The following is a 16,175-nucleotide window of genomic DNA, read 5'->3' as shown; positions in this document are numbered from 1 at the left end:
AATGATTAATCACACATTTCCCCAAGATGCTTCATTCTCTTTTAAGTATCCTGGTCAACTTCCTACACAATGAAATGGGTTAAATAAGAGCCAAGTTTTGCTGTATAATGAATACATCCAGCATTTCAACTCCATGTAACTCACAGAAAGGAAACAAAAACTATCACGTTTAAAAATATATATGTTTTCACTTATATTAACCTCTAGGACATAAGCCTGTTCTCATGGTAGCATCCTACAAAAATTGTTAATCAATGAAAGTGAGTTAAATATTATATCTTAAAAACTTTGTACTTTAATAATTATACAGAGATTTTGAAATCAAGAATAATAGATCTTTTTTGTCCCAATGAATTAGTATACATAATTAATATACTATATGAATTATTACACATAATTGTGCCTCATTTTTGTAAAAATAAATACATTATTTAAAAACGTAAAAATATGAACAGTGGTCATAAACAGAACATTAATTTAAAAAATGGTTTTCACAGAAAGCCAGATTGTTACTAAACAGAATCTCTCCCAAACCAATGAATTGTATCGCTCATCTTACTAGTAAAAGATATGGACCAAGCATGGCTGCATTAACAAACAAATACATTTGTTAAAAGCAAAGGGTTTTAATACTTTCTTTTCTAAAAAATATATATCTTATTGATTTTTACAGAGAGGAAGAGAGCGGGATAGAGAGCTAGAAACATCGATGAGAGAGAAACATCGATCAGCTGCCTCCTGCACATCCCCTACTGGGGATGTGCCCACAACCAAGGTACATGCCCTTGACTGGAATTGAACCTGGGACCCTTCAGTCCGCAGGCCGACACTCTATCCATTGAGCCAAATCGGCTAGGGCTTAATACTTTCTATAAAAAGTGAAAACAACCGGTTAGAACTAAATGTGCCTCCTGATCAATGTGGATGAAAACATAAATTTTAGGCAATGACTGTGTACTTAACAGAGCTAAGTGCGATAGTCACTAAACGTCACATTAGCATCACTTCTGATCTCTGGTTTTAAGAGTGACAAGGGATTGATTGCTATAAATGAGACAGACACCAAGAGGAGTGATTAATTTTAGCAGGTCTATGTTTATGAAAAAATCAGAGCAAAAGAAGGAAATGTAGAGCAAACGTACTAAACTAAGTACTCAATTTTATCTATATCCCACACTTTAACTTGGACTTAACACTTTTATTTTTTACAAAAAGTAGATATCTATTGTAAAACTACAAAAGGGGATGAATAGGAAAATATGGAATATCTTGGAGAATACATTATGATGACTTGATTAAGATTTTTGTGTGTGTGCTTTATTATTATCCTTATTATTAATTTATTTTTGATCACTTATATGGAGCTTACCATACGTCACAAGAGTAGAAAAAACAGTAATATAAATATTACTGCAGCCCTTTGAAGTAGGTATTATTATTATTATTATTATTATTATTATTATCCCTAGTTAAAAGAAGAAGAAACTGAGGGCAGAAAGATGAAATAACCTGACAAAACCATGCAGCTAAATAAATGGCAAGACTGGGATAGGGGTCCAGGTAGCATGATATTTTCCTGATTCTCCTAAAATAGAAAGGAAAGGGAGATGTCAGGACAGAATTCTTTTTACCTCTTAAAATCAACTTGTTTGTTTCAAAATTCTGAGGCTGGCTGTTTCAGTGAGGACAGCAATTTAGCCAGACTGACGTGGGCAAGTTCCTTAATTTCCATATGCCTCAGTTTTGGCATATGGAAAATGGCAATAATAATACTACCCACTTCATAGTATTGTTGAGGGGATTAAATAAGATTTCTCAGTCTTATGATGGTGTTGGCATGTAGCAGGCATGGATAAATGGCAATACTGTTAACGGTTCTTATTATACTGAAGTTATGTATAATAGTCACATTATTATAATGTTAAGATGTGTATATTTGCATTTTAGTGGTGATGAAGTAACTTAATTAAGTAGCTGTATTAATCCCTGCTATTGTCACTGCAAATTAGTCAAATCTAGTGTCTTTTTTCATTTTAATATTTGTAGTATCTGCATAGGACAAAACACATAGGTGGAGTGAAATCAAATCATGAAAATGTTGTTCCTAAGTTGAGGACAGGATGTAAACAATTTCCATTTATTCATTCATACTCTTCTTTTCCTCATCAAACTATTGAAGAATACCTATTATCCATTTAAAATATATTTCCCCTTAATACAGACTAATATTAATATAAATATTCATTATCTTTTTTATACTGAGTGCTTACTATGTCACAGGCATTATGTGGATCCTTTTATGTACAGTATTTCCTTTAATCATCCCCATGACAATCTCACACAATCCTATGATATAGGGATTATCTCTAGTCCACAAAAGAGCCCCCCAAAGCTAAGCAACTTGCCCTAGTCATACAGCTAACAGGTCATCAAATGAGGGTATGAACTAAGGTCTTTCTGACTGCAAAGCCCCCCAAGACTAATCACTATAATTACAACAATGGTTTATTTAAAAACAACTGCAGGCAGATTTTATATTTCACCCACTGAATTTAAAAATAAAAGGCCAAACACTGCTTTAAAAACATACCAAAGGCATGCCTGCTTTAATAAAGGCATACAATGTAATGGCATATCTGCACCTTTTTATCCGAAGAAGTTGAAGAAGAATGTGGAGGGCAGAAGCATCAGAGACTGAGTAGATATGTGGAGCAAATGTTACAAAAAACAAGTATATATTACCTTTAATAAAATTTATAAGTAATTAAGAAACTAAGCAAACCCTTTGTAGAAGAACCTAATAAAAAGCATTCGTGTTGAAGAACAAAATCAGATGGCTAATGCATTGGTTTTCTTTTATAAACGTGAAACTGAAGTGCTTTATTAGTAGGCATTCATTTCAAAATAACAGCATGGGTCCCGGCTCCATACTAGTAACAGAGAATCACTTATATCCTTTGATTTCTCTCGGGTCACAAATGATAAATCTGAGACTACAAAAGTCAGAATGGAAAGACATTACAGCCAGGGACCTCTGCCTTCCAACTATTAAGATACTGGATTTTGATTTTAGACAACTCTTCTTATACCTAAGCTGCATCAGTGAATACTGAAGAGCCAGAGTATGTAATGAAGATAGGTATGTTTATTAGAACCAGTTTTTAAAGCTTGCACCTAAAGAAAAGTATATATAAAACTACCCATAAGATAAATACTAGTATTTAAAATGTACATTGAGCCCAGCTGATGTGGCTCAGTGGTTGAGCATGGACCCACGAACCAGGAGGTTACAGTTCAATTCTGGGTCAGGGCACATATATTTATACTAATAAAAGCCTAGGTGGTCCTCATGTCCTCGCACCACGTCCTCACATCATCACAAAATGGCAGCCACAAGATGGTCGGCAGGGGAGGGCAGTTGGGGGCAACCAGGCCTGCAGGGGAGGGCAGTTGGGGGTGACCAGGCCGGCAGGGCATGGCAGCTGGGGGCAATCAGGCCGGCAGGGGATAGCAGTTGGGGGGGACCAGGCTGGCAGGGGATGGTAGTCAGGGGTGACCAGGCCTGCAGGGGAGGGAAGCTGTGGGCAATCAGGCCAGCAGGGGAACAGTTAGGCATCAATCAGGCTGGCAGGGGAGTGGTTAGGGGGCAATCTGGCTGGCAGGCAGAAGTGGTTAGGGGCAATTAGGCAGGCAGGTAGGTGAGCAGTTAGGAGTCAGCAGTCAGCAGTCCCGGATTGTGAGAGGGATGTCCGACTACTGGTCCGACTGCAGGATTGGGCCTAAACCGGCAGTCGGACATCTCCCAAGAGGTCCCAGATTGGAAAGAGTGCAGGCTGGGCTGAGGGACACCCCCCACCCCCGCACAAATTTCATGCACCAGGCCTCTAGTATATCTGTATTAGCCAAACTATTTTTGCTACCATGGGTAAATTGAAAGACTATCTGACAATCTCATTTAAATCTTAGAGATGTATGCTTGTGCACAAACCTTGTGGAATTCCACTGGATTTGGCAATATCACATAGTTATAGCAATCTTACCGTCTTCTAAGCAGACTTCTTGTATTTTGGATAAAAATACATTTTTAATTTATTATCTGATTCCTGTAGGATTTATTGTTGGGGGGATAACACAAATACAAAAGTCATTGTCCCATCTCTCCTCCCCAATGCCCTGAAATACCCTATACCTCTTAAGGAAAGCATTTTACAGCTTTCTGTATAAAATGTAGTATAACAGAAAGTAAAGTACCTGTCAAGCAGACCAAGAATTGGTCAAATTGCAGAAATGCAAAGTTGCATTTTTTGGTAATAATTTCCATATGAATAAAATTACACAAACCATTTAGACAGACACTTGAGTGAACCTAGAACACAGCTATCAGAACAATGTTACCTTTGCTAAAATTGGGTCACATAAGTCATTACCTTTATTGAACATTTTGTGGATCCTAATGCTATAAAATGGAGGGGGTGGATAGTTTCCCATTGATTATTACTGACACATTAGTATTTGAAAACAGCCAATCCCTTGAAAAGGGAAACTAAATTTATCTTTCCTCTCATTTAGCCTCCCTCTATATGCATTAGCCATGCAGAGGGAGAGTTCACAGAATTCCTACAGAAATGGATACATGGTAATCAGCTGTGCCTAGTTTAGTAACAGCCATTAATATGAGCAAGCAAGCTAAACTATTTCATAATTGAAGAATTTCTCTTAGAATATGAAAAATTAATTTTCTTCTGCAGCCACGTTCAGTTTCTCAGTGGCTAGGACCTGGAGGCCACATTTTCTAGTGAATTTGGTTGAATTACAACATGTGATATTTAAGCATTCATTTACAATTCTGCTACAGTTCTCCTAAGTAACTTTGCATCCTCACAGAATTAAGCATTTGGAGATGCTGCACTTAATGCATGAAATTCAATAAGGAGAGCATTAACACTGTACTGATATTCTCATATTATCAAAAGGAATTCATGCCCGGCTGATGTGACTCAGTGGTTGAGCATCGACCCATGAACCAAAAGGTCACAGGTTTGATTTCCAGTCAGAGCACATGCCTGGGTTGAGGGCTCGATCCCCAGTAGGGGGTGTGCAGGAGACAGCTGATCGATTATGTTTCTATCTCATGGATGTTTCTATGCATCTCCTTCCTATCTCTCTAAAAACCAATAAAAATAATTGAAATAAAGAGGAATTCATTATAAAATTCAAGGAAAAATCTAAGATTAATAATAAAGGTCTCTGGACGAGAGTTTAGATCTGATTTAGATATTTAAATTTAGTTAATGTTCAAAAGTAAATTCTTTTAGAGTTAAGATATATTGTTTATATATTGAGTATGTATACATCAATTATATAAATACTAGAGGCCTGGTGCACGAAATCTGTGCACTGGGGGGGGGTGTCCCTCAACCCAGCCTGCACCCTCTCTAATCTGGGACCCTTCGGATTGCCGTCGGACATCCCTCTTGCAATCTGGGACTGCTGGCTTCTAACTGCTCACCTGCCTAGCTGCCTGATTGCCCCTAACCACTCTGCCTGCCAGCCTGATAGCTCCCTAACCACTCCCCTGCTCACCTGATTGACACCTAACTGCTCCCCTGCCAGCCCAATTGCCCCCAACTGCCCTCCCCTGCCAGCCATCTTGTGACAACATAGGGGCGGCCATCTTGTGATGCAATGGCATGAGGGTCCATTTGCATATTACCTCTTTATTATATAGGATATATACACATATATACACACACATATATATATATGTATATTATATGGCTTTAGCTTTATTTGTTAGATATTCACTGGCTACCTCTTTCTCCCTGAGCATAGACATAGTGGAAACTTGCTACATAAATGTGTTATCATGGAAAGTTATTCAAAATTAATATTTTGTCAAAAAGTTAAAATAAATAAATATTTGTAATATGAATACCTTAATTTTTATATGTGGACTAAGAAATGTATGGCTATATATTATGTATGGGTGTATATATCTTTCTAGCCAAACCTGTCTATAGTTCCAAATAATCTCCATCAACATAAAATAAACACCAGCTAAGTTTTTTGAAAAACAAAACAAAAAAAAACATTTATATAAGCTATAACTTTTAAATAATTCCTAAAATTAGAATATGAATGAATGTTTAGTAATTCAATTTTAATACTAATATCTTACTTATCATTTTTCAATGCTCATATTAATTAATCATATCTGTATAATTTTCTTAATATGGAATGAATGTTAGAACTGTACTTCCACATACACACATACATATATGTTTATCTGTTGTTTATTTGCATGTCTTGTTTTCTAGTCCAGAATTTACACACTATGGTTGCTTACAAACTTGTTTTTTGTAAGTTGCTTATAAACTGGTCTCACTCCCCTACTAGGTTTTAAGGTATTCAAGGACAGATAAATATCTTCAGCTGGGTTTCATTTTGCAAACACATTTCTATCATGGGGGAGAGATCTGACTGTAGAAGAACTTACAGAAGTAAAGTAAGACTTACAAAAGGGTAATTTCATTGTGGGGTGGTAACATAAATGTCTTGTCACAATAGGGAGATGCATAAGTGAGGACAAAGTTAGGGTCAACTGCTCATCAGGGGATTCATGGAAGGCTTCCTAAAACTGGTGCCAGAGCTGTACCCTAAAGCTTAAGTATATAAATCTGGCAAAGCAATGTAAAGAGGGCATTTTAGGTCAATGCAAACAATATGCATAGAGACCCAGAGGCATGAAAAGAGCATGATGCCTGTGGCATAAATACAAGCACACAGATAGTACATGCTACCAGATGTTTGCTGCGCTAGTGGCCAGAGGTAGGGTTGAGGAAGAGAATGGTAGTAAGAACAGCAAGGCCCTGTATGGACCTTACTCTTTTGGCCACAGGGAGAATTTTACGCTTCTTCCTGCTTACTAATGGTTGTATCTTGGCACATAGCACAGGGGCTTGCTTGTTCTTTTGCCAACAATGTCAGAGATTATTTTTCCAGCTATAATCAACTTTAAATATTAACGAAATACAGAAGACTGTCCCTGCAAATTATATTCAGAGACAATCTATTGGAAAATCTTTTAAAATGAAGCTAAGAATATTGACTCATATCTGAAACTAGGTGTTGGTAAATTTTATATTGACTAAATCAATAAGTGAGCCTGTGTCTCTGGGCAGGACCACATGAGAATTAAAGAGTACTTTGAATAAAGGAGAAGGAGAAGGGGAAGAATGAGGGGAAGAAGGGGAAGAGGAGGAGGGGGAAGGAGGAGGAAGAACAGAGGAGAAGGAGTAACAGGAGGATGAGAGAAGACAGAATAGGACAAGTCACAGGAGGAGGAAAGTAACACAAGACTTAAAATTCAAAAGTAATGGCAAGAGTTTCCCTAGGTCAGAATCTTCATTGATATCCCCCTCCATGCTCTCAGAGGGAGTCACTCAGGAGCCTCTCACCTGGGCAGGTACACTTCCACTTTCTGCTTCTTCACCGAGTTTGCCCATTCTTCAATCAGCTGTGCTTTGAGGAGCGGCTCCAGAGTGGCCAGTGGAACTTCCTGTCTGGACAACACCAGCATCATACTTATCTCATCTCCCTCATATGGTATCTCCAGGACTTGGTAGATACCACCAGCTTCATTGGAGCCATCACTAAATTCCCCTAAAAAGAAAAGATATGTGATTAAAAAGGCCCATGTCAAAGCTAAAATAAAAGGTTTAAATTTGTTAAAACTTAAAAAAAAATAGTATATAGAATATAAGAAATGTAGGCATCTGAGAAAAAGAAGGTTTATTTAAAAACAGACCTTGAAATTCAAGTGAATTCTAAGTCCTGCAGAATTTATTTATTTTAGAACTCCCAGAATTAGTTCACATTGGTCCTAACATGTTTTCTAGACTTAGTTTATATTTTAAAGTGAGACTTCACATGAATATAGATTTAAAGGATATTATTAGAAACAATGAAGTGTTCTGGTTAGAAAAAGAAAGTCCTGAATCCTATACCACATTTACCAATAGCCACCTGATTACTAAGAAGGGAAAAATTGACCGTGTAATACCTGGTACTCTATTAATACTACAACTAAAAGTTTTGAGGCAAAGGTAGCATAGCCAAAATAAAATCCATTCCTTTCTACAATAGCTATATAATGTATTTGTGGTGATTATCACCTTCAGATTAGGTAATTAGGTAAATTAGATAATTGGCTTTGTGTTCTATGAACTTAACTAAATTGACAAGGCTTTCATAAAAAGCTCAGGTAGTCTTTAAAATAAATGGTCCTGCCACAACTTTATAATTGTCCCCATTTTTCAAAAAAAAAGTAATGCTTTTGTTGTGAATATTTTCCTATAATTGATCTAGGGCTCTTAAACTTCACATTAATCATTTCAATTCTCAAATAAATGGGTATTTTCCTTTCTAGTTTTTATTGTTGATTTGATTACCTGTGATTATAATGCTTTATTTTTACAATGTATTTGTAAATAAAATAAGCCAGTAGTTATAACATATACTTAGCTTACAATTATATTTCTGCATAACAACAAACTCTTACAGCTTAATGTAGGGTATAGGAAGGATTCACACCCAAAACTTCTAAAAAGTCTAATGAAACATCTTTGAAAATAATGCAAGAATACTGAATTGTATCATAAATTATAGACACTAAATAAATGAAACTATGAATAAATAACTTTGTTTGCCATACATACACAGGTGTGAAAGCAAAATTTCAAAAGAATGCTTGTAGTTCAAAAAGTTGTAAGGCGTCAAATCGAGAGCTGGGTGAAACATATGGACCACTGAAAACCACCCAAAAGCCAATACTTTTTGTAGTAAATGAATAGTCTTACCCTAGCATTTTTATGTGAACAAAGTCACTTTGTAGGTGTGATAAAATTTATAAAGTAATGAAACATATTGAAAAGCTGTCATTGCACACAATATTCATAATATTCACTCAGGATCTAATTAGAGGCTTGGAAAATGGAGCTAAGAAAATTTAGTTTAAACTAAATTGGCAAGAACTTTAAGTACTGAATATTTCATGTTCATTCTTAAAAATTTGTCAAGCCCTGGCTAGTGTGGCTCAGTTGGTTGAGCATCGTCCTATGCACCAAAAGGTCACTGGTTCGATTCCTCTTTAGGGTACATGCCCAGGTTTTGGGTTCGATCCCTGGTCTGGGTACTTATGGGAGGAAACTGATTGATGTTTTTTTTTTCTCTCTCTCTCCCTTCCTCTCTCTCTAAAATAAATAAAAACATGTTTTAAAAAAGAAATGTGTTGATATACCTCAAAAAGAGAGAAATAAAAGCCAAAATGTCATACCATAATAAAATTCTCCTTGTTGGTACATCATTGGAATTTGGACTTCACTTTCATCATCTTTAGTGAAGGAAAAGGTTCTAGTATTTTCGGGTCTAAATTGTGACTTCCAGTTACCCTTGAAATAGACAGCATTGATGAGGGCCAGATGAGTGACAGCGGCAAAATCTCTTGGGGATACCAAATCTTTCAACAGACCTATTCAGGAAAAATAAATGGATGAAAATTATATTAAATTAGAAATGAAAGGGGACCAAAGATTATCAAATTACCATCCGAAAGAGTGATTCAGAAAAACTCTATACCGTTACTAAATTTATAATAAACCTTAAAAATACCTTACTTTCAAAAGAAAAATGTTACACACACACACACACACACACACACACACACACACACACACACACACACAATTATAGCTTAAGGGCATCTAAAATAGCCACACCACCTAAAATAACACAAGTGTTGATACGTGTACCAACTGCAGAACTACCTGCAACAGAATCTCAGGCTTCAACCCTTCCTAGTTGCAACTGATGCATGTAACACTCAGCACAGAGTAAGCACTCAATGAATGATGCTAGGTTTATTCTTGAACATTGTACGTGATTAAAATGTCATTCAATTCAACCATGCCCCCATGTACATTGGATATCTTTCTACCAAATATAACAACTGTTTTGACTAGGTAAAAACAGATAAGTGAAAGCCAATTTAATTAGTGATGCTTTATTTTCTATCACTTATATTCCTTTCCGAATCTATTTTGAAAGACACTGGGTCATTGTTGATAAGTATTTAAAAGGAGTTTGGAACCCTAGCCAGTTTGGCTCAATGGATAGAGCATCAGCCATTGGACTAAAGGGTCCCAGGTTCGATTCTGATCAAGGACATGTACCCAGGTGGCAGGCTTGATCCCCGGCCTTGTCGGGGCACATGTGGGAGGCAAACAAAAGATGTGTCTCTCTCACATAGATATTTCTCTCTCTGTTTCACCCCCTCTCTTCCACTCTCTCTAAAAATTAATGGAAAAATATCCTCAGGTGAGGGTAAACAAACAAAAAGAGTTTGGAAACAAACAGCTTTTAATAATTCAATCTATTCCAGGTAGATTAATATTCTTGATTTATTTTTTTAATGTTAAAAAACAACAACATAAGTTTCTTTTATTTTACATTTTAATCTCATAGTTGAAAGAGTGATCTTAGTGAAGGTGATCATAGAGAAAAAGTAATATCATAGTGAAAAACACAGAACCAAATTTTGCTCTGTATTCTCTCGTTTTATTTACTATTGCACTCTGAGCTTACGAAGGTGCTTCAGTTTTGGGGGATTGATAGGAATAAGGCATGTCATCAGGGTTTTTTGTTGCTGTTTCAACATAAAATTTAATAGATTAATATTAATTGGGGAGTTTGACAATATAAATGAATTTAATGAACAGCTGTAGTAAAACTACATTAAATTTGGTCTCATTTTTTGGATTCTAATTTTATTTTTTATGGTAAAATTAGAAAATAGAATTATAAAATATGAAACATTTGGAAAACTGAAATACACTTAGAATACATAAATTAAAAATAAAATTTTAAATTAATACATCTCTTTCTAATTTCTCTCCATTTATTTGTGCTTAAAGTGGGCTGCTCTTTTTTAAAGGAATCTTATACAATATTTTGATTACCAATCAAGTCTTGTGGTTTAAAAGCCAACAAGAAATCTTTAAACTCTGACTTTTAACTTTCTTATTTTATTTTAATCATTAGATAGCCGTCACCAACTGCCATTCCAATCAGTATTTAATTTATTAAATAGCTCAAGCAAAGTTCCATACTGTAGCTAAAATTACTACACAGGAATAACCCATCAACTGGGGAGTGTTAATCAATCAGCATCAAAATTCTAGGCATGGCTAAAGACTAAACTTACTAGTATTTCTCAAATGTTTATTCATAAGCAATGCTTCTAAAAAGACTTTAATCTATGTAGACTAATTATTAGATACTTAACTAAATTCTATATAATATACAACATAGAAAAGGAATGAGGAGACAAATAATTTCAGGGCTAAGAGAGAGTAAAAACTAAGCTATCTGAGAAAGAAAAGAAGCAAATGACATACTATTTGTGTTATTCTCCACCCACTTATTGATGTGGTTGGCCACAGCAATATTTTGACTGAAGTCCACATGATTTACTTCCGCATTAAAATATTTTTTCATCATTTGCAAAAATTCATCATTGATGTGAAATTCATTTTGCACAAAGAGGGAACTGGCAATTTTCAGCACATACTGGCTCTTTTCAGCAGTGACCATGTTAGAAAAACCCTTCAAGAAAGAAAATTCTTCACCTGCAAAATGACATAGGGTAAGTTTAATAGTGGAACAAACAGAGAATGTACGGGCAGTCAAAACACAGCCAACGGACCCAGGGGAAAAGCACTTGCTTATTCCCCACATTGACATGGTAAGGAAGTTCAATATTTCTGTGATTTCTAGATGTTCAACTTAAACAGTTTTGAACTTTAGTCTTATCAACTGATATTTTTCATTTTAATCGATATCTTGGTAGACTCTATCAAGTAAAGATGTTTTTGGTTGTTTACTTTCAAAGTACTTAGGTTACATTCATTAAATTAGTCTTATGTTTATCAGAAATAAGAATTAAGTTTACTTTTCTAGCTTAAAAAATATTCCTTTAAATTTACTTTTACTCGACTTTTTTTTTTAAACCTTATAACTAGACAATTCTTTATAAGTTGTTTTAGTTCTTAACTTTTTAATGAGTTAATTCACATGTATATTAGAAACATTAAAATAGAAATCTTATACCATGTCAAACTGATCACAAAATACCTTTTGGCTACAAATTTTTTACTATATATAATTCTCATAATAATGAAAACATGATTTTAAGCAAAAAATTCTGATATTCTTAGAGAATCATGTTTCTTTTCTTTATAGCACTCATCACCGTTGTAACGTTTCATTTACTTATATGATAATTGATTACATACTAGTATGTCTCTCCATCTAGACTTAAAATGCTATCAGGGCAAGAACCATGCTGCTTTTATTTATCACAATAAGGCTTATTTAAATATTATTATTAATAATAATCCTATATTATAAAAGCCTAATATGCAAATTGACCAAATGGCAAAACGACCAGTCGGTGGGGGATGGGGCCAGCAAGCGGGTGGCTCCAGGCCAGCCAAGGCGGGTACCAGCAGGCAGAGGGAGGGGATGTCGATCGGGGGTGGGGGGACAGCAGCAACTAGAGGTGGCAGAGGGGTGATCAGGGGATGGAGATGGCCACTTGCCAGCTGGCCCTGTCCCCTGATTGGCCCACGGGTCACCTCCTGCAGAGGGAGGCCAGACTGCGGCTTAGGCCCACTCCCCAAGGGCTCCTGGTCTGCGAGAGGGCATAGGCCGGGCTAAGAGACCTCTCCCTGAGTGCATGAATTTTCGTGCACTGGGCTTCTAGTAATATATAATTTCTTTCAATTAACTCAGCCAGAGATGGAACCCAGAATTAACTCCTTTCTTGGGTTTCCTAAAGTTTCTCCTAGCCATACCATATTGATGAGAATACTTTCTTACTGTGTGAAATACTGCTGTCTCTGGCAGAAGGCAACATAACTGAGCTGAAAGTTAAAGTTAAGCCATCCTGAGAAATCAAACCTAAGCACACTTACCATTTTTCAGCCTGTCATAGCCCATTGAATGACGGATTTCTTTCAGGGTAGTCCCTTGGGACCCCAGTTCCATCATTCCCATAGCAAGGGTGACGCTCAATGGAGAGAAAAGGATATTTCCATCTTCCCCAGTGGCTCGAAGGTTATTATACATATTCACCGAGAACTCAGCAATGGTTTCATCAGGGAAAGTGGTCCCTACGGCCAAACTTTGCAGAAGCAGCAAAGAGATGAGCCCAAGGACAGCCATGTTGGAAGAGTTTCAATCCTGGAGAACAGTAATTTACATATTAATTATCTCAGGAAAATAAAGAGAACTATATATAGGAATTCGTTTTCAGTAAAGTTGTAAAGCAAACCAAACGTTTTTAAACATACACAGTATTAATATCTCTATAACAAAAGCCCCATTAAAGGATATGTTGGAAAGACCACCCCCCTTTTGTTTTTGCTTAATCCCTTCACCTTTTATTTCCAGCCCCACAACCTCCCCTTTCCTCTGACAGCTGTCAGTCTGTTCTCTACAAGGAAGGTCCTGATTTCAAAAAGTCAATTAATAGTCAATTGAATAAATAACATTGCTAAGTTCTGCGGATACTCTCAGAAACAAGATGGCCCTGGCCCCCACCTTCATGGGTTAAGGTTATGTACAGATACATACCAGGTATACAACAAGTAATGACAGGTTGTGTTTGTTGGAGGTAATCAATTCATTTTTCATAGCCTCAACATACATATTTTGGTCATAATTTTGAGACAGTTTACTCTAACTTACACCACACAACATAGATCCAGGACAACTATAATGAAAACCAGAAGATATTCACAGGGTTTAAGATGAACTTGTGAAGCTAGGCATTTGGAAATGCCACTTGACTCATTCACTACAATTTTTAAAGGTAACGCGCCATGCAGCTGGGTTACCAAGGAGTGGGAAGAGATCAGACACACACCTGCCACGGGCCCGTTTATTCGGCCCAGCTGCGGAACCCACAGGAAGTGGTGAAGTGGTAACCCAGAGAAAAAAGGCAGATTTAGCACATCCTTGTTTGCTTTCTCTTACACGTTAGTTCCCTATGAGGCTGCTGCTCCCAGTGACAATCTCAGAGTGGGAAGACGCTTCTAAACACTGTCCTTTTAATACTCAGGACCATGTTACCATGTCAGCTTCTACCAACAAACAAACCAGTGGTTCTACTTAAATGAATGTTTCTAAATATCAAGCTCATCTGGTTCTTTTTGTTGTTGTTTGTTTTGGTTTTGTTTTGTTATTCCTCACCTGAGGATATTTTTCTTTCTTTTTCTTTTCTTTTTTTTTAAGAGAGAGTGGAAGGGAGGGGGAGAGACAGAGAGAAACATGGATGTGAAAAAGACACATCAAATGGTTGCCTCCTGCACATACCCCAACCAGGGCCGGGGAACCTGCAACCAAGGTATGTGCCCTTGACTGGAATTGAACCCGGGACCCTTCAGTCCACGGGCTGATGCTCTATCCACTGAACCAAACAGGCTAGGGTGCTCATCTGGGACCAATTCCTCTTGGGAAGAGAAATCAGTGTCAATGCCCAATCGCTGAATAATATTTTTGCCTCTCAGCACATCAGTGTTCCAAAAGCACTGACCCCCACAAACAGCCAGACTGGCACACACCGAGGACGGGATCCCCTTGTATCCTCACAGGTTGTTCCCCTAGGTATCTGAAAGTTAAACTGCCTATTTAAACAACTAAGCAGCTTACTTGTTATGCTATATAATAAAAGGGTAATACGCAAATTGACTGAACGGCGGAATGACTGGTCACTAAGATGCGCACTGACCACCAGGGGGCAGACACTCAATGCAGGAGCTGCCCTAGCCCACAGGCCCTGATCACCCGATCAGAGCCTGCTGGCCAACCTCTTGGTCCCTTCCCCTGGCCGGCAGGCTCCGATCGCCCGATGGGGAATGGGGAACCAGGGGTAGGTGGCAGCGGACGTGCGCGGTGCCAGCCCAAGGCCCCCGCCCCCCTGGTTGCCCCACACACAGAGGGTGACCAGCGTCGGGGGACAGGGCCGACGAGCAGGTGTGAATGGCCAACCTCTCGGTCCCTCCCCTGGGCCAGCAGGCTCCGATTGCCCGATGGTGAATGTGGAACAGGGGGGTGGCTGGTGGCAGGGGGTGGGGCTGGCTGCCGGCAGCCGGCAGCGGGGGAAGATGGTCCTGATCGCAGGCCAGGCCTAGGAACCGTACCCATGCACGAATTTCATGCGCTGGGCCTCAAGTCTATAGATATATATTTATATATATAAAAGCCTAAGTGACTGAATGACCAAATGACCAAATAACCAAATGACCAGTTGCTATGACACGCACTGACCACCAGGGGGAAGACGCTCAACACAGAAGCTGCCCCCTGGTGGTCAGTGCACTCCCATAGCCAACCTCCCGTACCCTTCCCCCTGGTGGCCGGCCCCATCAGCCCCGATCACCAGCGAGGCTGAGGGACTCCACCCATTCACGAATTCGTGCGCTGGGCCTCTAGTGTGCATATATATGTGTGTATATATGTATATATATATATATATATATATATTTTAAACCAACATTAAAACAACATCTAAAGTGATGTTGAGTAAACACATTTGAAAAATTGTTTTTCAATTAGTATGAAACTTTAATTGTCCCCATTACTCAGTTAAGAGAGTGCACACACATTTAATTAAGAGCAGTGTGTTTCCAACAGATTTTTGAGTCAGAGCTTTCTAATCAGTCCTGTAATATTTTAAATTTCAATGTTAGAGAACTGGCTGGTTAATCTGTAAGTACTTCACATTTTAGGGTTTAGTTTTAGATGTCAGTTCTCTTTGACTGAGGGGTTTCAAGTTTCTGCTCTCCCAACCCCATTTTAAAAAATACATATTTTATTGATTTCAGAGAGGAAGGGAGAGGGAGAGAGAGATAGAAACATCAATGATGAGAAAGAATCATTGATTGGCTACCTCCTGCACACCTCATACCAGGGACTGAGCCTGAAACCCAGGCATGTGCCCTGACTGGGAATTGAACTGTGACCTCCTGGTTCATAGGTCAACGTTCAATCGCTGAACCATGCTGGCTAGGCTTGGAAGTGTTCTCTTACTGCCAGAAAGATACCCAAATCACTAA

At 37.9% G+C, this 16,175-nt stretch overlaps 1 protein-coding gene across 1 annotated transcript in view; it reads right to left on the bottom strand.

Annotated features, from left to right (window-relative positions):
- SERPINI1 (serpin family I member 1) overlaps nucleotides 1-16,175 on the bottom strand; it is a 75,864-nt gene that overhangs the window by 15,304 nt on the left and 44,385 nt on the right. Inside the window, exons 2-5 of the mRNA XM_079767442.1 lie at nucleotides 13,032-13,299; nucleotides 11,454-11,684; nucleotides 9,335-9,529; nucleotides 7,458-7,662 (exon numbers count right to left, since the gene is read on the bottom strand). Of these exons, the coding sequence (XP_079623568.1) occupies nucleotides 7,458-7,662; nucleotides 9,335-9,529; nucleotides 11,454-11,684; nucleotides 13,032-13,281 (881 nt within the window). The 5' untranslated portion in view covers nucleotides 13,282-13,299. The remainder of the gene's footprint in view (nucleotides 1-7,457; nucleotides 7,663-9,334; nucleotides 9,530-11,453; nucleotides 11,685-13,031; nucleotides 13,300-16,175) is intronic.

This window comes from Cnephaeus nilssonii (assembly GCF_951640355.1).
Source record: "Cnephaeus nilssonii genome assembly, chromosome: 3".
Taxonomy (NCBI): domain Eukaryota; kingdom Metazoa; phylum Chordata; class Mammalia; order Chiroptera; family Vespertilionidae; genus Cnephaeus; species Cnephaeus nilssonii.
This window is presented reverse-complemented; position numbering and strand designations above follow the sequence as displayed.